We start from the raw sequence: 25592 nt of genomic DNA on the forward strand, positions 1-25592 counted from the left end.
CCAGGAGCATATGCCATTTGATGGAGGCAATACTTCTGGCCCCAGAAGACTGGTGCTATATCGTGGAATATGTGCCGATGAAAGATATATCTGGCCGATAAGATCTGTGAACCGATGTAGGCAGGGTTCGAGTTATGTGGGAAGGAAGGTCTGAGCTCCCATGAAAGCAGTAAAATCATACATCTGTGGGGGTCGCTAATAATAAATTACCATTTACCACAACCATTATTTGATCAAAAATGTCAATGTAATTAGGGATGCTCCGATTTATCGGCCACCGATTTAAATCGGCCGATTTCACTCCAAATGACTCGATCGGTGATCGGCAAAAATGGCCGATCGCAAAAACCGTTTTTTTTTTTTTTTTTTTTTCCTGGGGAAGACAGATAACTGAACAGAAAACATAGGAGGACGTAACAGTATGTAAACCATGAAGGCCACGTTTATGATGTCTTTTATACAGCCATATCGACTGACTTGGGCTTCAGGCCCTAACTGGGTGATAGGCCAGACCTTTACTATGCCATAAAAATGGGTCTGCGTTTGCTTGGTGCCTAATGGATCAAAACTTTTGTCTAAAAAGCAAAAAATATGTAGGCTATCCAGTCAGTAGGCCTACAGTTATGTATTTTTTTAAAAATCGGTATCGGTATCGGTTGATCTTGAGGAAAAAAATCGGTGATCGGTATCGGCCCCAAAAATCCAGATCGGCGCATCCCTAAATGTAATGAGTATTATTTATATGTATTTATATTATAAATATTCTAAAATAAACACGTTTTCCAAAAGAACTACGCGCACCAGCATTAATCTCCTGTGAATGACAGTAGGGCTTTGACTGCCTGCACTTTACCACCAAAACACTATGGGGCGCAGTAGAATATTGTGCAACAGCAGAATATGATCGTTGAGAGCTTGCGAACGTGAAAACACGATTATTGAGAAGAAAACATTCAGTAGCTAGCTATCATGCCGCCCCAAAAAAGGCCACTGCTGCCGACCGAGTCGACAAGCCTGGAAAGTTTCGGGTTTTCACCCAAGAAACCAAACTTGAATTCAGCTGCACCTGTTATGACACTTAACGTGGAAACTGTTGAAATAGCAGAGATCAAACAAAAGCAAGTGCTTCCGAAGAAAGTAGCAGAACTCACCTCCAGTATGTATAAGGAGACAGCTAGTTCGTTCAGGGCAGCCTATACTGTGGCTAAAGAAAGGATGCCTTATACAAAACTGAATCCAATTATGAAACTTAATGAGATGAATGGCGCGACAGTTGCTCACCGATCCGATCATTCATGTGCCCAGATTGTAGAGCACATTGCACAAGAAATGAAACAAATTCATTTCTAATGTCAAATCACTTGATTCCCGTAGTAGCATAACATTAGATGAAAGCACAATTCATGGACGAGCATACATGATTATTTATGTCAGGTGCGAAGTCACTGGAAATGGAGATGTGGACAATGTGTCGTGCTAACAGGGAAAGTGAATGGACTGTATAGCAAAAACAACAAAATTATTGGCCGAGATACCCGTGACTATCGCTTATAGCTGTTGTTTCATGTGGTGCTGTTGATGTGGTGAAATGAGTAGCCTATGGCTAATTAAAACGTGTAAGTCCCAACGCTGTGTGGGCATGATTCGCGCGCGTGCATGAGAACATTTCGCACTGTTATTTTGGAGACCCCCACAAAGCTCAGCTTATAACTCGAACCCTGGATGTAGGCCTATTGGTTGGACTCTAGATACTACCAGCACAAACAAAGACATTGCTGTCCTTTTCTAACATCTTAGGAAGAAAATGTATTGTTCTGCAGTTAGCACAATAGGCGAGGCTATTTTTGAAACATCAGTGGGATTCTAATTTAGCGCACGCACACGCACACACACACACACACACACACACACACACACACACACACACACACACACACACACACACAGAGAGAGAGAGAGATTGGGTTTCCTATGGCTCTTGAGAGGATTGCTGATGTTTCAGGACATTTCTTCCTTTAATGGTAATGGACTCTAGCTAGAACCTCTGGCTCCTCTACCCAGAACCAGGCTAAATAAGGCCAGCTGGGTGTGAAGGGAGTACGGTTTAAAATGAGCAATAAGGTCAGTGACATGAGTCCCTTGTTCTAATTAGCTGGGATACCCGCAGTAATTAGCTGGGATACCCACAGTAATTGGGAGCAAGTTGGGTCACCCGTGTGATTAGATAGATAGATAGATAGATAGACTTTATTTGTCATTGTTACAGTACAGGTACCAAACAACGAAATTTAGGAGGGGAGGCTCCCCTGGTGTTTAAGAAAGGAAAAAGAAACACATTTTGGAAAAAGCATAGATGCATAAAATCACAAGAAGATAAGGAGCTGGTTTACATCAATAGAGGCTATGTACACAATCCACTGTACTATACCGCACAGATAGTCAACTAGGGTTGTCATATTGCACAAGAAAGTATTTTTTCACATTTTTTTAAAGTGTCACAGTTTGCAGGCTTGAAAATGTACATGTTTGTGCCTCAGCACTAGCTGCCATTACAATCCGTCCGGACTTGTCCTGGGCCCAGAACTTAGGCCTTTTCTGTGTTCAGGGCCTTGACGGCCCTGTGGTAGAAGCTGTCCTTCAGTCTGTTTGTCCTAGCGGCCGGGGTCCTGTACCTCCTGTTCGAGGGCAGCTTGACAAAGTGTTCGTGCCCAGGGTGGGTCGGGTCCTTGGAGATCTTGGAGGCCCTCCTGAGACAGCGTGTTTCGTACAGCTCCTCCAGAGAGGGGAGGGTGGCGCCGGTGATCCCCTGTGCTGTTCTCACGACTCTCTGTAGATCGTTTCTCTCCGCTGCCGTGCAGCTGTGGTACCAGTTGGAGATGCCGAAGGTGAGGATGCTCTCCACTGCGCCGTGGTAGAAGGCCACCAGCATCTCCTGCTTGCTGTGTTGTTTCTTGAGGCATCTCAGGGTGTATAGCCGCTGTTGTGCCCTCTTGATGGTGCCTTTAGTGTTGTCCTTCCAGGCCAGGTCATCCCGTATGATGTGTCCCAGGAAACGGAGGTTTGAGACCATCTCTACGCTCTCTCCGTCGATGAGCAGGGGCAGGATCTCGGACTTTTTCCTCCTGTAGTCTACGATGAGTTCCTGGGTCTTTGACTTGTTTAGCAGCAGGTTGTTTACCTTGCACAGCTTGCTCAATTGCTCTACCTCATCCCTGTACGCCGCCTCGTCCCCCCCCGAGATACATCCCACCACGGTGGTGTCGTCTGCAAACTTTACGATGTAGTTGCTGGGGTGGATGGGGGTGAAGTCGTGGGTGTAGAGGTTGTAGAGGATGGGGCTTAGCACGCAGCCCTGGGGTGACCCAGTGCTGAGGCTGAGGGCTGTGGAGGTGTGGGGGCCCACCCGCACCCTCTGGGGGCGGTTGGTCAGGAAGTCCTTGATCCACGCACATATAGAGTGTGATAGACCCAGGTCTAGTAGTTTGGTCACTAGCCTGTCTGGAAGGATGGTGTTGAAGGCGGAGCTGAAGTCCACGAAGAGCAGTCTCGCGTAGCTGTTTCCCCTCTCCAGGTGGGATAGAGTGGCGTGGAGAGTCGTCGCTATGGCGTCCTCTGTGGACCTGTGGGCTCTGTAGGCGAACTGGTATGGATCCAGGTTGGGCGGGAGGCGTGTGAGTATGTGGGCCCGGACTAGTTTCTCGAAGCACTTCATGATGATTGGTGTGAGTGCCACCGGGCGGTAGTCGTTTAGGCAGCTCACCGTGCTTTTCTTCGGGACTGGGATGATAGTTGAGGTTTTCAGGCAGGGTGGGACGGTGGCCTGGGACAGGGACTGGTTAAAGATGTTGGTGAAAACCCCGGCCAGCTGGTCGGCGCAGTCTCTCAGCACCCGTCCCAGGACGCCATCCGGCCCCGAGGCTTTCCTGGGGTCCACCGCCTTCAGTACGCGTCTCACCTCGTGCTCTGTGAGGGTGAGGCTGCTGAGAGCTGGAGAGAGTGGTGTCTGTGTTGTGGTTACCTCCGTTCGCCCCTCGTCGAACCGGGCGTAGAAGGTGTTCAGCTTTCCCGCCAGCAGGGGGTCGTCCTCTGCGGCTGTGAGCCTGTTGGCTCTGAAGTTTGTCATCTGCTGAACCCCCTGCCACATCCGCCTGGAGTCATTGCTCAGGAGGCATTCCTCAATCTTCTCTCTGTGCTCTGCCTTGGCCGCTTTGATGCCGCGCTTTAGGTTGGCCCTGGTGGAGCTGTACAGCGGTGTGCGCTTCCCTGCGAAGAAGGCGTTGTCCCTCTCATTTAACAGTTTTTGGACCTTCCCAGTCATCCATGGCTTCGTGTTGGGGTAGACCCGGACCCGTTTGTCCACGGTGACTGAGTTGGTGCAGTTCACTATGTGGTTCAGAACCGACGACGTGTACTGTTCCAGGTCCTCATGCTCATATTCCTGCCATAGGGTGTCATTTAGGCAGATCTGCAGTGGAGCGGACCCTTCTGGCCAGGTTCTGACAGTCTTAGTGGTGGTGGGAGCACTTTTCCCCATTGTGGTGTATGCAGGAATCAGGAGGATTGACACATGGTCAGACATGCCTAGATGAGCTAGCGGACTAGCCTTGTAAGCACGTTTGATGTTGGTGTATACCTTATCCAGTGTTTTTTCTCCTCTCGTTGCACATTTTACATGCTGGTGGATTGACACGGTTCAGATAAGGAGTGGTAATAGTAGATTGTTACTCAGCTTTTAATGAGGGAAACACTGATGCCTGCAGACACACCCAGAGATAATAGAGTACTAGTAGCACGCATACAGTGGAAGTCAGAAGTTTATATGCATCTTAGCCAAATACATCTAGGGCCGGTTTCACAGACAAGGCTTAAGCCTAATCCTAGACTAAAAAACATCTTCAATCGAGATTTTACATTGAAAGTGTGATTTAGTCCAGGACTAGGCTTAAGCCTTGTCTCTGAAACCGGCCCTTAAAGTCTCAGTTTTTCACAATTCCTCACATTTAGCCTAATCCTAGTAATCATTCCCTGTCTGGTCAGTTAGGATCACTACTTTATTTTAAGAATGTCCGAATAATAGTAGAAATAATTATTTTTTTCAGGTTTTCTTCCTTTCATCACATTCCTAGTGGGTCAGAAGTTTATATAGGCCTACACTTAGTTACCGGTAGTATTTGGTAGCATTGCCTTTAAATTGTTTAACTTGGGTCAAACGTTTCAGGTAGCCTTCCGCAAGCTTCCGCACAATAAGTTGGTGGAATTTTGGCCCATTCCTCAGGTTTGTCAGGGTTGTAAAGGCCTCCTTGCTCGCACACACTTTTTCAGTTCTGCCCACACATTTTCTATAGGATTGAGGTCAAGGCTTTGTGATGGCCACTCCAATACCTCAACCATATTTTGTATAGATTTGTGACACTTAATGATTTGTGACACTTAATGATAACAACCAATATATGACAGCGGAAGATGACTGTGACATTAGCCCACATTTGCTGTCAAATTCACTCACCTCATCCTAAACAAACAGCTAAACAAAATGTGTGCACCGCTCTAATGCGAGCGCAGGGTATTAGCGGCATAGCGCAGGCCTTTTTTCTGTTCTGCATTATTGTTATGTTAGCCTAATTTAAGTATTCAGAAGGAGAAATTCAAGAGGATTAATACTAGAATAAATGAGATTTTTCACTGTTAAAGGTTGGGTCTCGTTTTGGGTTTAAGATATTAAGTGATTTCTTGCCGATGATCCATGGCTGCCTGCTGTAGACATGGTCAAGATGATCTGCTGAAGTTCAAACCAAGAAGCATCAGAATGGGAAAGAAAGGTATGTAAGTGTAAGTGACTTTGTAAGTGACTTTGAACGTGGCATTGTTGGTGCGGGAAAAATTTGCCTTCAACCTTCAACTTACCACCACCTTAAAGCGGACAAAAGGCACTGGAGAACACATATACAGTACATTCACACCCTCTAATGAAGCAAACTAATTGTGGTGGTTCTGGGCACAGAGGGAGGTCAGCACACGTAGCTCCCCCTGCAGGCCAGAACGCGCCATTGGATAGCAGCTGACCTGTATTACAAAATAGACAGTAAACACACACACACACACACACACGTCAGTCACCATCATTTATATTTGTATAGAATTACATAATTGATGGGCTGAGGCTAGTTATGTTACAGTATGTATATCAGGGCAGACTCTGTGCTCACCACTTATATTGTATTTAGAGTCTTGTCCTGTGTTATATGACGATATATTACATGTTAGGGGTGGGCATCAATGATCGAGGATCGATAATTGATCGATAAGGATCTTGGTCGATCACAAAATATTTTGCTCGATAATCATTCATACATTTTTATTTTTATTTTTATTTTTAAGGACACTAACGTTTTCAGTCATCCTCCTATTTGTGAGTACCGTATTTTCCGCCCTATAAGGCGCACCGGAGTATAAGGCGCACCTTCAATGAATGGCCTATTTTAGAAATGTTTTCATATACAAGGCGCACCGGCTTATAAGGCGCACCGGCTTATAAGGCGCATAGAATAGATACTGCAGTCAAACGTTTGACTGGGGTTGCGTTACGCCCAAGCTCCACCTACTGCGTTGCGTCACCTCTCCATCGGTGTTGTGTCAACTTCCCGTTGTCCAAGCTCCACCTGAGCGTTGTCACCATCAACGTTCTACCTGCTCCACTGTCAAAAATATATATTTTTCCACCTCAAGTATCAGCCGTTCGTCATCCATTTTTGCAACAAGCGTCAAGGACCTGCGGTGATTCACAGCTGACTCGCGTGAATAGCAATTCGCAATAGCTGCAACCACGAGATATAGAGTAGTTAGCTACAAGCATTTTCAATCTGCTATTATCTCTATTAGTGGATTAACCGCTGTGGTGATTTAACAGCTGATAAAAATACATCAAGTAGACTACAAACAGAGCAAAACAACACCAGAAAACAACCAATAGGCTATACAATTATAACCAACAACCAATATGTGACAGCTCCTGGTGAAATGTGCAACGTACTTTTTCAGTTTTTACACATGCTTAAACTACAGATTGTAAGCTTTCAAATGATGTGTCATACATTCAAATCAGAGAAAGATTGAACACGACAGGCGTATTTGAATGTTGGTTCATCTCAAACACTGAATGGGAGAAAAGTGAATCTGACCAAACCACAACAAACGCTGCTAGCGGCTAACAGCTAACAAAACACATCGCTACGAAGGTCTAAACTGTATTTTAATAACATGACAACATACTGGGAGAACATCGACATGCTAAAAACACATAACTACACATAACTAGATGAACACACAGTTCTTGCTTTTGAACACGAGCTAAAACGAAAGTATGTTTACAAATCAACCCTCCCTTACCGGTAGCCTCCGGCAAACGAGAATAATGAATCCAATACACAAATGATAAGTGTTTAGTGATCGTTAAACTGTTGTTTATTATATCGAGTGGGTACTTTAAAACTTCAAGTTGAAAGCACCAAGAATCTCACTTTGTTCCCTCGGAAACTCTGTTTAGTCTTCTTTACTTGGGGTCTTGTGGTGTGGGACTGTGAGTAAGCACAACACCGGTGTTTACTGATTACCGTAATGCTGCAAGCGGTGTGAGTGTCCGAATTGAACAGTTGGGTGAGTACGGCATCCATTCAGAGCACATGATAGAATAACAATAGCATTCGCGGAGATTCCAAGATGGCGGCCGTCGTTTACTGATTACCGTAATGCTGCAAGCGGTGCGGCTTTGTAGTTTACCAGTCGTACTGAAACATTTTATTATTATTTTAAAAAAAATATTGGTCATGTAATTTTTACATTTTGATCCATATATAAGGCGCACCGGGTTATAAGGCGCACTGTCGTTTTTTTTTTTTTTGGGACTTTTAAGTGCGCCTTATAGGGCGGAAAATACGGTAACTGTTTTTTTACTGCTCCTATGGTGAGTTACTTATTTTCTATATTTTTATTTATAACGTAAAATGTGTTTTTAAGTTAAACAATTTAGGCTACTCACTGCCTATAGTACTGTGAAATCAAATTCCCCCTAGGACATTAAACAGACTTAGTTAGTTAGCGTTACATCTTAGGATAGATTTGAGTCATGTTCTGTATACAGTACATACATACTACCATAAGGGCATACTTAATGTGGTTACTCCATGTTTACTAGCTGTAACATTAACGTTACATCATTCTTTTTCACTTGTTACTCGGTCAACCAGAGTGCAGATATCAAAGACTATCAGCCTGTTATTCACTTTATTTGTATAAGTATTATCCTTTGTTTTATTTCTTACCATGTACCGTAACTAGGGATGTCCCGATCCGATACTGATATCGGATATCGCCGCGATATTGGTCCTGAATGCTGGATCGCAGATCGGACCAGAAAAGAAAAGGCTCCGATCCGCGTGCCCGATCTGGCGTGTCACTCAAGTGACGACAACAGTAGTAGCCAGTGGTCACGTGCATGACCGGGCTCGATAGTGCGACTGTTTTGGTTTTCATTTGCGAGTGAATATATTTCTGTGCGACTTGGAAATACATTCAATCGCACCAGTGCGACTAAGAGACAGCTGAACTACTGTCATGCGCAGTCAAACTTATGTTTATAAGCGATGAGGGAATGAAAACAGTGAACAGAAACGCGTGTTGCAGAAATGCTTCACGCGAGTCCTATATGCGCTTAAAATGCGCATAAGCTCTCATAGTTCGTAGCGCTGTGTGCTTCCGGTTTCATTACAAAGAGGTTAACCCCATATGTGCCTGACGTCTAACAACATTCAAATGACTCTAAATTCGTCATCTTTTTTCGGATTTCAATGTATGACACATCATTTGAAAGCTTATGATCCGTAGTTCCAATCCACAACACGTCGCATTTGTTGCTTTAATAAAGGCTGGCAGTCTTTAATTTAACTGTTGTTGATGTGGACTGGGGAGGTATTTGTTATTATTCAGGGGTCAAAAAATGTATACAAATATCGGATCGGTATCGGTATCGCAGATACCCGAAGCCCAGGTATCGATATCGGTAGTGAAAAAGTGGGATCGGGACATCCCTAACCGTAACAGTACCTTGCTATGTTTCATTTTCATTATAACATAACGTTATGTTATGCTAGCCAGCTAGCATTAGCAAACCGGAAAAGTAGTGTCAGTGAGTCAGTCACCTTTCTAATACGATTCACAAACCTGAAACATCATCTATGTCATCACTGCTGGTGATGTCATTGTTGTCAGCTGCTGATACTGCTGCTGCAACAGTTCTTGGCGCTTGTTTTGTTGAAAAAAACTTTCGGATATCCATCCTTACAATTTTGCAAGTCAGGCACTGATTGAGATCACTTCTTCTTCAGGGCAGGGCAGGCTACGCAGTACGCAGGCTAATGTCGCGCAGCTGCTGCCTCTCTGTTGGACTCCGGTACTGCACGTTACTCACAAGTTTTTTTTTGTTTTTTTTAAAGTAAAACATTCGGGGCTTTTCAGAAAACATCCGGGGCTTGAGCCCAAGTAGCCACCCCTTAGCCCCGCCCCTGGGCTACACTATGGCTGCGTTCGTAAACTCGCTCTGGAATCTGATCAGCACTCATGGAATGCCTCTTGTCCAATCAAATGATTTGGTCTCTTTATGACGGTGAACGCAGTGTGCGCTCTGAGCGAATTTACGAACTATGAATGAACTACTCTATAACATCGACGATAATGAACTACGAGAGCACTTAAATAGCCTCAGCGAGAATGAGGCGCGGCATCGCTTAGCTTTTTTTACTATTCAGATCGGAAGGAGGAATGTTTTGCAGATATTAATACATATTGATTTCTTTTTTAGTTTTGACTTGTCCATTGGACAACTGCAGGAGGAAGTCCACTTGTCCGAACATAAAATTTACTTGTCCCGGACAAGCGGACAAGCCTTAATATCGAGCCCTGCGTTCATAGCACCCAACGATTATTCAAATATGAAAAAATGTAGTTATGCACATCTAGTCAACACCTGCCACTAACACAAGCTAGGGATGCTCCGATTTATCGGCCACCGATTTAAATCGGCCGATTTCACTCCAAATGACTCGATCGGTGATCGGCAAAAATGGCCGATCGCAAAAACCGATCTTTTTTTTTTTTTTTTCCTGGGGAAGATAGATAACTGAACAGAAAACATAGGAGGACGTAACAGTATGTAAACCATGAAGGCCACGTTTATGATGTCTTTTATACAGCCATATCACTGACTTGGGCTTCAGGCCCTAACTGGGTGATAGGCCAGACTTTTACTATGCCATAAAAATGGGTCTGCGTTTGCTTGGTGCCTAATGGATCAAAACTTTTGTCTAAAAAGCAAAAAATATGTAGGCTATCCAGTCAGTAGGCCTACAGTTATGTATTTAAAAAAAAATCGGTATCGGTTGATCTTGAGGAAAAAAATCGGTGATCGGTATCGGCCCCAAAAATCCAGATCGGAGCATCCCTAACACAAGCCAGACTTTCACTGTGGTGTCCCTCAGTCAAGGCTATGTTGATCAAACACAGTTGTCAATGCAGAAATCAGTGGCTCTCTGCCATATTGTCATTGTTGCCGAAATCAATGAATGTCAGCTGATTTAGCTTGGTAGAACGCAGCTTGGAATAACCATCAAGACACTTCCTACACAATGACTTATTTTTATTGAATAAACTGGTCATGCAATGAATAGCCTATCAAATGCATTATTATCTAAAATGATTTCAATATGAAATGATTTCTGGATAGCGTAAATGTTTTAATAATGTTTAATTTAACATTTATGGGGATGGGGGCGGGGGGGGTTCTTTATTGGGTTAGGGTTAGAGTTACACTGCATAAGAAATAATATAATTCAACAGATAACTTTGGTTCAATTCACTGGCGTTCAGCTCTTCCACCATATGAATTGCAAAGTTCACATGCAGGGGGCCATGACTGTGCAAACTCGATTTACAAAGACAGGTCTGAACACAATGTTAGGAGGGCTGCTATGACCACTAGAGCGGTAAACAGACTGCTGCTGCTGGCTGAAACCTCAGCTGATGAAAGGGACAGAGAGAGGACCAAGGTCAACGGGAGTCTTGGGGATGAACGTCAGCAACAAGAGGTAGACAATACAAAGCGTCAATGATGGTTGGGTCTGTGGGTAATTAATGAATGCAAACATTGGCCTTGGCTGGGAGATGATGCAAAAAGGGGAGGGGGGGCTATAATCTTCAGTTTGTGTGGTAGGCCTATATCTGCGATAGTAGTTGAGTTATAACATTTCCAGTCAAAACAGGCAAATAAACAGAACTATCTGTTCTTTGAGCAGCACTGTACATTCCCATAGTATACAAGTTATCGGAGTGTGACTGTGCCATTACCGATATATAAGTCACTTGTTAAACCATTATTGAGAAATGAGATTACACGATTAGCGATCATATCAAGTGTGAGGTCATGGCATGGTTTATCAGGGAACGGTCAGAATAACCGATTATTCGTTCCCGAGGGTCAAAGCTGACTTTAAACATTTGGACCGTTAACATTTCCCATTCAAATAAACACAAATGAACGGACAGAAATAATGTCAGCTTGTTCCCACTGCAGGTGTTTTGGTCAATAGGCTCCGCACTCATCTCCTCCCAGCACATGCTGTTGTTCCTTAACACTAGGGCAGCCGTGAGGTGTGATTTGATCTCAGTGAGTACAAAAACAATTCTACCTTTGCATTCGATCAAATTTCAGGACCCTCCTTTCAGGACTTTTCCTAGATATGTGCGTTCTACCACCCAGCATCTTTACATTTTCAAAATCGAGTTAGTATAAAGCGATTTTGCAGTATTTCTCTGTGTGTCTGTGTATTTGCCTTGGTATTCGGCTGCCATCTTTTTCTCCAAGGCTGCAATTCTCTTTTATATCAGCAGAGGTAGCAAGGGGACACACACTGCGCTCAATCTTCAGGCTTCAGTGCTGAATTAGATACAGTGGATAAGACTGATATTTGTAACATAATGTGTTTATATATAGGCTATATATAGCAATAGGGATACATAAGATATGTATATGTACAGACAGTTATGAAAATGATAAACTGTACAGTATGTGTTAAAAAGGCTGTGGAGGACTGAGTGGTCAAAGCGGCCAATCACTGGCCAGCAGAGGGCGGGACCAGGAAGTACGAGCGGAGAAAGAATACTGGCAGGTTGAGCAGGAATTACGAGCGGAGAAAGTTGCGAATACCTATTAGTTTAGTTAACCCAGTAGAGTTTAGTTAAGTTTGTTATGTATCGTGAGTTGTGCGTCCACGATAAAGTGAGTAATCCTCCGTGTTTCCTCAGCATTGAGAGTAGTTCTGTGAGGTAGATAAATGTGTATTAGATGTTGAATGTTTGTCGGTTGGGGAGATTGCGTGATGTTATGACTGGCGCGTGCGCACTACTGCCCATATGCTGTACGTATGCTAGGTGTATGTTTGATGTGCTGTGATGTATATGTATATATGTATATGTGTTATAGGGTAGATAGCATGTGGCATAGGTATATGTGTATATATGTATGTTCAGTGGAGTCTGTGTAATGTTCTTACAGTTGCATTCTGTTGTCTTTGCAGAACCACAAGTTCACGCATTCATTAAAGCCTTTGATAGTAACCTGGCCTGGTTATTGTATCTACGCATAAAGGGACATCATAGTTCTAACTGGACTACCCACAGTGATTTGGACTATCCACCAGTCAAGTTTTATATCTATATTTTTCAGTATGTCTCCCAATCCCTTCAGATTTGTTGGAGCAGAGTTTTTTTTTTTCACAGCGGGTTTACCCAAGTTCCATGCAATAGTGATAAGATATTATGATGTGTAGCCTATGTAGAGTTATGAATGATACACTGCACAGTATGTAGCCTACCTATCAAGTTGTGTGGTGCATGCATAGCTACCGCAGCAAAGTAATTGCAGTAGCCTACGTTTGATTATGCCTGTACTCATCAACGAATATTACATAACGAACGGATATTTATAATATTGTATATAATGTCTTTTTTGTATATCACTGTAGACCACGGTGCTAGACCACTGGAACACCTCAGGCCACCAGTAATAACCATAATTGTGGATTACTATTTACAATTAGTAGTCTCCTAATCTCGCTACAGTTTGTGCGAGACTGTAACTGTCATTGTTTCAGCCCATTCTTGCCTATAGACAACTGTACAATCATTCATATTGAGTTTATTCACCCAATAAAGTAAAGATGAATAATACTGCCCTTCACCTTATTATCAGATGTTCAGTTATGATTAGACCTGTGTCGGCAATGATAATAATACACAACAGGCAAGACGGTTGTAGCCTACATAGATATACGCAGATTTATCTTTGTAGATTCGTTTTCGAACATTAGATAGTTGGTTTTGGCAACATTGTAGTAGCCAATTGCAGAGTGTATTAATTATTTAGTTTGTTTGAATCCTCACTGTGTTCATGTTATAATGTGCAGTGAACAAACAATTGTTGAATACAGATGACTCAATAAGACATACGCGCTCTGCGCTGCAGGCTACATTTGATTATGTAATAATAACAAACAGATATTTATAATATTGTATTGTATTTTTTGTATATAATGTTGTTGTATATTCATAGTTTTCATTTTATTGGACTGATATAGTGAAGACAGACAGGAAAGTAAGGAGAAGAAGGGCCGACGTGTGCACGACCACGGTGCTAGACCACTGGACCACCTCAGGCCACCAGTATATTGATAATTGATAATAAGATATTGATAATGTATTTCGCTGCCGCTGCGCGAACTATAGAACCTGAGCGGGACGTGTGTGATCAGGAGGGTGATGCTCTCATTCCAGCGAGGCAACTCGTGTTCCAAATACAGCTGTTGGCTATGCGCGATGCAAAACAGCTGTGTTTATATCACAAAATGTACATTTGACAAGTATTTGTATATACAGGTGCAACTCAACAAATTTGAATATTGTGCAAAAGTTCATTTATTTCAGTAATTCAACTTAAAGGGTTAAACTTAGATATTATATAGTCTCATTACATGCAAAGCGAGATATTTAAAGCCTTTATTTGTTATAAATTCGATGATTATGGCTTACAACCCCAAATTCAATATCTCAGAAAATTTGAATATTGTGAAAAGGTTCAATATTGTAGGCTCAAGTGTTACACTCTAATCAGCCAATTAATCCAAAACACCTGCAAAGGGTTCCTGAGCCTTTAAATGGTCTCTCAGTCTGGTTCAGTAGAATTCACAATCATGGGGAAGGCTGCTGACCTGACAGTTGTGCAGAAAACCATCATCGACACCCTCCACAAGGAGGGAAAGCCTCAAAAGGTAATTGCGAAAGAAGTTGGATGTTCACAAAGTGCTGTATCAAAGCACATTAATAGAAAGTTAAGTGGAAGGAAAAAGTGTGGAAGAAAATGATTGAATGAATGAATGGTCTTTATTGTCATTGATATAGTACAGGTACCATACAACGAAATTTGGGAGGGGGGGCTCCCCTGGTGCTAGGAAAAAAAACTAAAAACAAGAAGGGAAAAGAGCTGGTTTACATAAATAAAGGCTATGTACACTATCCCAGGGCTCTACGCTAACCTTTTTCACTAGGAGCACATGTGCTCCTAAATGAAAAATGTTAGGGGCACACAAAGAAATTTAGGAGCACAGTGAAAAATGTAATTATAACACATTTTTATTAGTGATTTTGCCATTTTTGCACCAAAATCACACATTGGCCCATGCCTACAGCCCTACTAGACGCAGAGTTGATGGCATTGTATTATGGTAACTAGCTGTGTCAAGTTCTCCTGGTTAGCAGCATGTTCATTCATTCATCCATGTCATGCCTGTCAGCTAGCAGCTAGCAGCCCAGCCAGGCTTTAGGGCTAGGTCTGTCAGCTAGCAGCCCAGCCAGGCCATGCAGAGGTCTGTCTCCATGCTGCCCACCTCCCTGCTGCTGGGTCAGGCTACATCAGTCACACACGGTGGCCAGACAACTCCACATCTAGGGGTATTAAACTACCCCACATCCAGATGACCAGTCCCCAGCCCCATGCTGCCCGGGGTGGTGACATGTGGAGGTGGCCAGCCCAGCACGGTGCCTCTGCGGCGGCTAGCTGTTAGCACACCACCATCCCCGGGGGTCCCACCTCTCTGCCACACTCAAGTACAACATGTTGCATTTTCATGCCATTAGGCAACTTGCTTCCTAGGGTTTCCTAGGATTAGAGATGCATTTGGACTTCTGGAGTACCTCCACTACTTTCAATGGGTTCTGAAGGTCTGAGAGCTTTCTACTTTCTACCCTGGGTAGTTAACCCTGGTTGTAACCTTGGGTTCAAATCTGGAGTGTGTGGGACCAAATCTGTAGATGTGGTGAGCTAATGAAGCTAATGAAGCTTGAGATGAGAAGGGCGCTTGTCTCTTTAAGGCCCAAAAGGGAGTTAGCGATTAGCGATGTTAGCTTAGCGCCAGTTTAACAGAAGTAACTTCACTTTTAACATGACTTCCCGTGGTCGTAGCGGGCTGGCTGACGTTTTAAAATGTGGCCACACGGTTCGCGCAGATTTATTTTTAGAATTTAAAAAAGACAAAAAAATTATAATATTTTTTTTTTTCTGTACTCGCACGTGTGCTCGTGAATTTATTTCTCTAGTCGCACAGATGTATTTTTAGTCGCAAATGCGAGTGAAATGGTCGCACTGTAGAGCCCTGCCACTATCCACTATACCAGGGGTCGGCAATAGGCGGCCCGTGGGCCATTGCTGGCCCGTCACCAATAATATTTGGCCCAGCAGATTATTTTGAGAATCCACTTTTTTATTTTTTTTTATTTTTATAAATAATAATATCGGACCGACAGTCCCACATATAGCGCCTATAATGTCCGAATAGAAAATCGAACTCCACCTGAATAATGCTTATTGTACTTTTATCCATGTTGAGAGTGAATGACACAGGGACAGACAATCAGGCAGCAAGGTGCACCGAAGCGCACTGACGCTGAACCCCTCAGAGTGAATCATAAGCAGGTGGACAACGCGTCACGGTGCTGAAATAGCCGACATACCGTGTGTGGTTTGAACAAAATAACACGAGCTCAGTAAGCCATTCAAACGTAATGTTTACGTATATGTGACTGCAACACACATATGAACAGTAACAACGCAAATTCTGTTTAATTTTCTGAAAAACATTGAAAACAAAATCGGCGAAAACAAAAAGCATCTCCCATCGGTCAGTATTTGCTTGATATCTGGTGATATTGACGTCACTTTAATCCACAGGCAGTTCTCAAGGTTTTTATGCATCCATCGATTCCTCTCGTGCGTCTTTATCGCATTCATTGACGAAAAGGACGACTCGCATGTATAGAAAGGGAACATTGTGAGCACGGAAAATGTCTCTCACAACGGCTTTGCATTGATGAAACCAGGTAGGATGAACGTATAGTTCACTGTCCATTCCTCTTTAAATGCCCTGTTTCCACCGTCAACTTCTTTCCACCGTCAACCTCTTTAGACCTTTGGAGAGTGACATTATGTTTCTCTTGCTAGCAGGTTAAATGTTTGGCTAACTTCACCCGGCACGCAAACAACCAATCCAATAATAATAATGTGACCTTGTCTGGGAGGAGGGGGGAATAATTATCAGAATAAACTATGTTACTTAATTATTAGAATAAGTTAGGCTACGCTACATCGTCAGTCCACACATTTATTATTCAAAAATATGGAAAAGTGTGAAACTACGTTTCAACGTTGTTGAGAATCACAACACAAACTCGCTAGTCAAGCCAAAATACTGCAACATAATGGATTGGACAGCTACCTAGTTAACTAGAACACTACTTTACATTGTTAGCAGGTTCACAAAACAAGCTGTGTTAGTTGACTAGCGATGTGTACAGTCGAAAGAAAAGTCAAAGCATTAGAACGTGTCACATTTTTAAACAATCAATTACTGAAATTAGCCTTTGATTATGTTCGGGCCCGCCATCTAGTGGCTCAAAAAAAAAATGGCCCGAGGCCAAACCTAATTGCCGACCCCTGCACTATACTATACTATACAAATAAAACACTGTGCTGTACTCTATGCTACGCTATACCTATTCTAACATTTCCTATCTCTGAACCTTATGTACCCGAGGGTTGTCATATTGCACAGTGTTATCCGCTTGTTAAGTCGTGACGTGTTTCCGGGTCCAACGTTGGCTGAGGCGCTGTCTTCGAAATGCCAAAATAATAATAATTCATTATATTTATATAGCGCTTTTCCGAGGCTCAAATACCCTGACAATATGGAGAAAACGGGAAAGTGCTGTGTCCCTTGTATGAATAGATCCGAGTCTAAAAAACGATTAAACTGTCATTCTACCGCTGTAGTTCACAGGTACTCTGGTGGAGGGAATTTCTGGTTTGGACTCGGAAATGGCTAAACGTCACTTTTGACGTCAGACTTAACAAGCGGATTGCACATTCATTTAAAGTGTCGCAGTTTGCAGGTTTGAAATGTTCAGAGTTGTGTTTCAGTATTGCACTTGATTACAATCTAGTAGCTGCCATCAAATTGTCTAGATTGTCCAGGGCCTAGAACCTCGGTCTTTGCTGTGTTCAGGGCCTGAATGGCCCTGGGGTAGAAGCTGAGCTTCAGTCTATTTGTCCTTGCGAACATGGTCCTGAACCGCCTGTCCGAGGGCAGCCGAGCAAAGTGTTCGTTCCCAGGTACATTTTATGTTCGGACAAGTGGACTTCCTCCTGCAGTTGTCCGATGGACAAGTCAAAACAAAAAAAGAAATCAATATGTATGAATATCTGCAAAACATTTACTTCCGATCTGAATAGTAAAAAAAAAAATATTACAAGCAAAGCGATGCCGCGCCTCATTCTCGCTGAGGCTATTTCAGTCTCTCGTAGTTCGTTATCGTCGATGTTATAGAGTAGTTCATTCATAGTTCGTAAATTCGCTCAGAGCGCCAGAGCGCACACTGCGTTCAACGTCATAAAGAGACCAAGTAATTTGATTGGATAAAAGGCATTCCATGAGTGCTGCTCAGATTCCAGAGCGAGTTTACGAACGCAGCCATAGTGTAGCCTACATTGTGGGTCGCCTGTCACTAGTGCCATTCGCGTGAACGCGTATTCGCTTCTTCTCAATGCCGCTTATTTTAATGTAGTTCGATGCAATCGTATATTTTAGGTTTGAAGTTTTAAGACCAGCACATCGCAATGTGAACTTCAGAATGACACTAATGATATATTTCTCAATGTGAATATAGGATACTATCGAAAAGCTAGCAAATAAGATTGCTTCCATTGGGGAGGGACTATAGTTACACACATTTTTTGTAAATATTCCTAGATATTCATCCCTTTTGTGGCCAATCTTAATCTAAAAGGGTTAGGGTTAGGGTAATCACTGATTACCCCATCGTAACAATTTTAAATAATTACAAAATATTGTTTAATGAATACATTTGAAAATTAAGGATACATCATTATCAAATCAATAGTAGTCAAATGTGTTATTTGCATACACATACTCACTGGCCACTTCATTAGGCACACCTTGGGGTTGGACCCCCTCTTTTGCCTTCAGAACTGCCTTAATTCTTCGTGGCATAGATTCAACAAAGTGCTGGAAACATTCCTCAGAGATTTTGGTCCATATTGACACTATAATATCACGCAACAGCCTGTCTGGCACCAACAACCATGCCAGGTTCAAAGTCACTTACAAAGTCATACAAAGATAGATAGATAGTTTGATTGTGTGATAGATAACTTGATATTTTGAAAGTGTGATAGATAAAAAAGTGTAAAACAAAATAGGTATGTCTATCACCTTGCATTGCCACCATCACAGCGGTGTGTTTGGCGCAGGGGTTATGGCAGCCAGCTAGAGGTCCGAAGGTTTCCGGTTTGATACTTGATTTCATTTTTTTTTTCATTTAACCGAAGCTTTTATGCAAATCGATTTACTATATATATATATATATATATATATATATATATATATATATATATATATATCTGTCTAAGTGAATCATCTATCCAGTAATCATAAGAAAAAATAATATATGCCAAATCCAGGGTCCAGTTAGAAGAACATCATTTACTACTCAGAAAGGCTTCAAACACCATTGTAATCATGTCAGTTCTTGTAAATTAGCCTGCACCATCATTTTATAGCCTACATATTTTTTTAGATTAGACTTTAGATTAGATTCAGACAACGAAATGCAGTGAAAAGTGTGTCAGAAGAGGGATTTAAAATGACGAATAAATACCATGGCAGTGGTCAATACCACTATGTAGGGCTGCACGATTTGTGAAAAAAATCGAATTGCGATTATTTGGACAGATATCGCGATTGCGATTAATTTGCGATTATTATTTTTTAAAATAGCAAAAAAAAAAAAAAAAAAAAAAAAAAAAAAGTTTTTGTAAAGTGTGGCCATATCTCCGGCTAGGAAGGTCGTATCAACGTGCCGTTTGTTTGTACGTCTTCAGGGGACTTAGAGGCTCCCTCCTCTAGCACCCCCACAGCCCGAGCTACGAGTGAAAGAACTAAACTTACATTGGGTTGCTTTAAAGTTGGGTTGCTTTAAAATCAAGCTTCAGATTAAAACATGTGATGGAGCATTACTAACTGACTCAGGTGGTTTGTTTCACACAACCATCTAGGAAAGCTTAATTGGAAGCTGTTTGGAAAAGGGCAGGTACTTTCCAAAAATACGATGCGATGTTGTTGGTGTGCGTTCATTGACGTTGACGTTCATTGACGTTCACGTTCATTGTTGACGTTCATTGTTGACGTTCATTGACGTTGACGTTCATTGACGTTGAATCCGACGCGCTGTATGACGTATCCCATACGGGTAGTGGTGGTCTAGTGAGTTGGACTTGTGATCGGAAGGTTGTGTGAGTTCAAATCCCGCCTGAAACCACACCACTACTAGTGTGCCCTTGAGTAAGGCACTTAGCCCTCAGTTACTCCAGGGGGAATGTCCCTGTAATTCGTAATTGTAAATCGCTTTGGATTAAAAGCGTCTGCTAAATAGCAAAAAAAAAAAAAAAAAAAAAAAAAAATCGCAGGCAAATCGCAGGCTTTGCGATTAGCTAATCGCATCATTTCAAATCGCGATTTCGATTTAAAATCGATTAATCGTGCAGCCCTACCACTATGCCATCGTGACAATATGACTGTATGTAGCCTGCTGCTGATATCACCACAGTTAGTAAATATTCAATTATTAAAATATGAACATATAACAATAACTGGGGCTAGTATAACCTACGCATTTAATCGGTCAGCAATTTCTTGCCAAACCATTTCCCTTGCCTTGTTAATTGCGGCAGTATTGCACTATTTCACATCTTATTTTTCGTCTTCATAAAGATCAATAAGTAGGACCTGCTGCGCAAAAAGTAGGACCGCTGCGCAGGGTAGTATCTTCATTTCGACAGTTCGACTCTTCAGGGCTCTTTATGTCTGTGTGCACTAGGGCTGGGACGACGCGTCGACTTGCGTAATGTGCGTCGCAAATAAACAACATGGCTGCGACCAGTTACGAGCGACGTGTCATTGATTTTCAAAAACGCTTAACTCGCGCTTTTATTTTGAAGACGCGAAAACGAAAACGAAAGTCTAGAATATCAGAATGTGCCTCTTGTTGTCTTTCAGAGTCAGAGAACCAGTAACGTGCAGTGAGGTCATTGGCTGGGTAGGCAGTGAGCTATAAAAAAAAAAAATCATGCGAGTAACGCAGCAGCCAGACCGTAAAACTCACTTCTTCAAGAAGTAGGCCTACTACCAGGATCCTCCCTCTTAAGCACCTATTGTATTGTTAGTTTGCTATTCTTCTCTATGCTATTGCTATATTGCTATACTGTATTTTTAGTTTGCTATTCTTCATTTTGCCTTAAAAAAGCAGTACACTCCTACGTTAAATGCAATTATTGTAAGTCGCTTTGAATAAAAGCGTCGGCTAAATGACTAATGTAATGTAGGCTAATATACTATACTATAAAGTCAATCACATAGCCCATATATACTATACTATCAAATAGCTGGTCAAAAATGTCAAATGTATTATCTCATAACTACACAGCGTAGCGCAACAGCCTGTATGGCATTGCCTACATTCACCTGCATCTCAACAGGATTTACAGCAGCACGCAAAACAGCTCAATGACAATATAAATTCACCTGCATCAACAACAGAGGATTTACAGCATTTGAACCGGCACGCAATAGCCTACATTATCTTAAGCATATGTAACATGCGTAGGCAAATGTGCGGCTAATTTCTCATCCTTTTCTGCCATCAAATGTAAAAGTTCGACATAATTCCCACGATTGATGGAGCTACTGCTCTCGTCGTTCCCCCGAAATGCTCATTCTTGTTTAGCAAGGTAGCATGTTGCATCAATTAGGCTTTTCAAGATTTCCCTGTTCTCCTTTACCTTTGCGTTGTGTGCAGTAACATGCAGCCGGTGCTGCTCATCCAGGGCCATGTCTATGCGACTTTTGCCAAAGGTTTCCAAGGCAATCTGAGAGTGGATGTGGGCTGTGGATTTTTCATGCTTCTCTAAAGCTCTTAGAAAATTGTTCAGGTCACAGTAGCCCCCTTTCACCCACACGCTGTCGCTAGACGAGAACAGTAGGCAAGGGAAGCAGAATAGCTTGTTAGCCTGGCTACATCCACACAGCCAGTCCTTTTTTTTGTACCATTCCGTTTGAAATGTTCGTACAATCTTCTGTCCCTTCCTTTGGGTTAATTGAGATTCAGGTGTTGCCCTCCCATTTTCAATCACATTTAGTTTTTGCTCAAAACTGAAGGTTGAAAATCTTTTTAACTGTAGGATATCCATGATGCCGATCGCAAGTTAGCTGGGGAAACGTAGAACCGCGGCGCGAACAGCAGAGGATGCCGCTACGGCAAGCCAACCGCAAACTGTCAATCATGCTGTCAGAGGCAGCATGGCACGGTGCCTCAACGTCCATCAATGAAGACAATGTGAGAACAGACTACGCATGCGCAAACCTACGAAACTGTTGGTCCATCACTTCGCATAGCACATAGAGGCACAAGCACAGTCTGCCTCAGCCTCTCGCCAGCAATCAGCTAGCTTTGGGAGCAAACTCTCCTGGTGCCAGGGCATGCATTATATTTTTAAAACAACACATTTTACATCATTTATTTTTATTTCAACAACATTTTAACACATTAAAGTTAAGAATAATGAGTAAAAGAAATTAAAAAATAAAAAATAATTTAAAAATATTTTAAAAAGACTGATATTCTTTTTCTTTCTTAAATGCCTGGGTGAGGCACTGCCTATGGCCGAACTCCGACTGTGCTGTAAAGTGGGTGGAGTATGGACTCTGCACATGCGATAGTATGTATACTAGTATACTAGATAGTAGTATCATCATGCGAGCTTTTATCGACCGGAGATCTCCGACACAGTCGTACATCAATGGCGCGGTTAAGGCTTATCCCTCTGAACCTGGCCGATCATTCGGTGCATCCCTACTCTCAAGTATTGTGATTTTCTGTCATTTTTCTTTAGACATGCCATCATTATGAACAGCTAAGATACTGTAACTTGTTGACCTCCTAACTGTCTCTCGCGACGCGCCCGCCCCACACTGACCTATAATAATAATAACCAGGAGGCAGGCGGGGGGAGAGAGGAGGGGGGGAGAGAGAGGAGCGTGGGAGGGGGAGAATGTTATATTGTTACTGAGATCGTTATTGTTACTGAGAGGTATAGTTACGGTATTCCGGTTAGAATTTCACTCGAATTGCACTAATTAGAGGATTTTATGTTGGTATTCCTCCTGAAAATGACTTGAACTTGCCTACTGCATTACTTGCACTTTTCCTTTTATTTGAAGTTAACTTTTATATTTTATAATATAATATTTTATGTTGGACTGTAAGAAAGAGGATATTTTTTGTTGTGGAATATTGCCCTGCAGAAGCCTAATTTATATATGTGTACAAGAATAATTGAATAAAATACTGAAATGTTAATAAGAGATGTTTTTGACATTTATTTGGGGAAAATTAAGTGATACATTAATCGGACAGTAAAAAAAATAATTGTTAAACTAATCGTTAAATTAGTCGAAAAAATAATCGCTAGATTAATCGTTAGAAAAAGTCGTTAGGGACTATTTTTTAGTGTGCAAGCCCCCATTTCGAGGATTTCTAAACCGGTGTTCTGTGAACACTGATGACACAAGGCTGATCCTCGTTCGAGGAATCACCTGAGGCTTGAATCCCAATCACGAGTTGCCTGAATGCGGCTTTTATTTTAATCGCAGATATACTAATCAACGTACGTGGAATAGGCTACCCCCCAGAGAGGCTTTGGGCACACTGACTGAGTGTTGTTTTCATCTGGATGGGTCTGTACATGCCATGTGATGCATGCCAGTTTCCCTCTTGGTGAGTATGTGAATCAACCAATAGGAAGCTCTACGCAAATAACTTAGTATACTTCAGAAGGTTCCGACTTGTCATGAACGCAGCATTATGGTATGTTTGTTTGACTTGTCATGAACGCAGCATTATGGTATGTTTGTTTGGTTCACGGGAAATCGTATTTCCCAATTGTGAAGTCATATTACTATGACATGAATGCATTTTCGTGTGAAGTAGAAGCAACTGTTAAACATTTTATTTGTAATCCATAAAGAACATTATTCTACAAACATACATTACACACGTGTGATCGTTAACAGTTAAATATGTTGAAATTGTACAGAAAGATGAAGTTGACTGTTGACATTTTCATCTACTGTTGAAATCAGCAACCAGTACAAGTACCCCGATTTCTCCGCCATAAACTTTGACGTCACCTACTAAGGAAATGCCTTTGATTGATAACCGATAATAGCTTCAGGATCATTCTAATATACACCTTTGGTGTCTCCGAGTTTACAAGTCATATTGACGAAAACGGATCTGTCGTGAACGGGGCATACCTCGCCCAGCTGGCCTTGATGACACCAGCCAGCTAGCCCGCGTAGTCATGTTGTTGTGTTACTGTAGGCTAGCTGGCTAGCCGACCTGATACCATTACTATCTGTCATAAACACGCTAACCAGCTCAACAAGACACGGCGTCGTTCCCACGGTTCATTGACACGCACGTGTGGAAATGAAATACAAGAGGTTAGAAAACACTGGCAACACGACATGATAATGTCAGATGATCAGTCCTGGTGAGCTAGCTAGGCTGCGGAGTTGCTAGCGCTGTATTATAGGCTAGCTATGATAGGCTAGCTAGCTAACTCCAGAGACCACGCTTAAGAACACAAAGAGGACTGAGGACAGCCAAATCAAATGTTTGCCCATCAAGTTGTTACCTTGTCACTGTTGTTTTCGGTGCTCTCGTGGTCTCCTCCGCCTCCTCGCTTTCTCAGCGCCGTCATGTCTTCGGTTATTTCACTCACAAACACATAGACGACTCAGGCTAGGGGGAACGGTGGGTTTGGAAATCTACGTCGGTCAACCGTCTAATCCGTTTAAAAATGTTCAGCTACCATGAAGGGTCCATCAGATCCTGCTACGTGCTGTATTATCTGTAGACAGATAGTTCGCCACTGTATCCTCCTCCACCGTACGCGTGCATGTGTTTCTCACCGCAGACTTCTCTCCTGGTCTCCTGTGTGACTGGTCTGACTGGCCAAGACTCACACAGCTCTGCGGTGAGGTGCGGCGGTGACAGGCGGATAGGGATTGCATCCGTTTTACGAAGTATTATTTATTCCCATGAATTTAATTCCTCCTTTTGATGGCAATTTACCTGAAACGTGTTAACACTCATACAATCGCTTTATCAATGTTCCATTAATTTGCAGTGTATTGAAAAACATATAATTGAATCAATATACTGATGGACAACGTTCTACCCCACACACGTCTGGGATTATTAGATGATTGTAATCTAACTCTTGTCCACACATTATTTTATGTTAGACCACTCCAATAGAAAAAGAACATGTCAATCCATGCACTCTACTCCAGGGTTGAGGTCAAGTTCACTCCGCAAATAAAATAAAATTGCCTTTCCCAGTAAATTCCATGTCAAACTACAAAAAGAAGTTGCATAACAAACTTCGTGGGCTCGCAAAGTCTCATTAGTATCTAATAAACTTAAAGATGGTTTCGTTGATCATCATTCATTGATAGTTGATATACCCGCACCGTGATTAGCCCTCAGGTAACCGACAGAGCCCTTTCGTTTGATTCCGGTAAATCTCTGGTTCGGAAACGGTTTCCCTCATTTCCCCAGACGGAGGCAATGCCAGACTAAACTTCAAACATTTTATTGTCATATTTCGTACATGACAATACATACAAATCCATGCTTCCTTTATCATATTATACCTTTTAAAAATCATTGATAAATCCGATTTCATATTAAAGGTGATTTAAAAAAACGTCCATCAATAAAACCCTGTAATGCACATTTGTATAAATGCAGTAGGATTGCCATATTATTCTCTTATGTAGGTAAAACAAAACAATTTT

General features: G+C 42.3%; 1 protein-coding gene across 1 annotated transcript in view; it reads right to left on the reverse strand.

The window, feature by feature from the left end:
• Positions 1–24710, reverse strand: part of cds1 (CDP-diacylglycerol synthase (phosphatidate cytidylyltransferase) 1) — a 55103-nt gene extending 30393 nt beyond the window's left edge. The window contains exon 1 of the mRNA XM_080532113.1: positions 24425–24710. Coding sequence (XP_080388239.1) covers positions 24425–24490 — 66 coding nt within the window. The 5' untranslated portion in view covers positions 24491–24710. The remainder of the gene's footprint in view (positions 1–24424) is intronic.
• Positions 24711–25592: the final 882 nt, after the last annotated feature.

The sequence above is a fragment of the Nansenia antarctica genome (assembly GCF_963989245.1).
Source record: "Nansenia antarctica genome assembly, chromosome: 5".
Taxonomy (NCBI): domain Eukaryota; kingdom Metazoa; phylum Chordata; class Actinopteri; order Argentiniformes; family Microstomatidae; genus Nansenia; species Nansenia antarctica.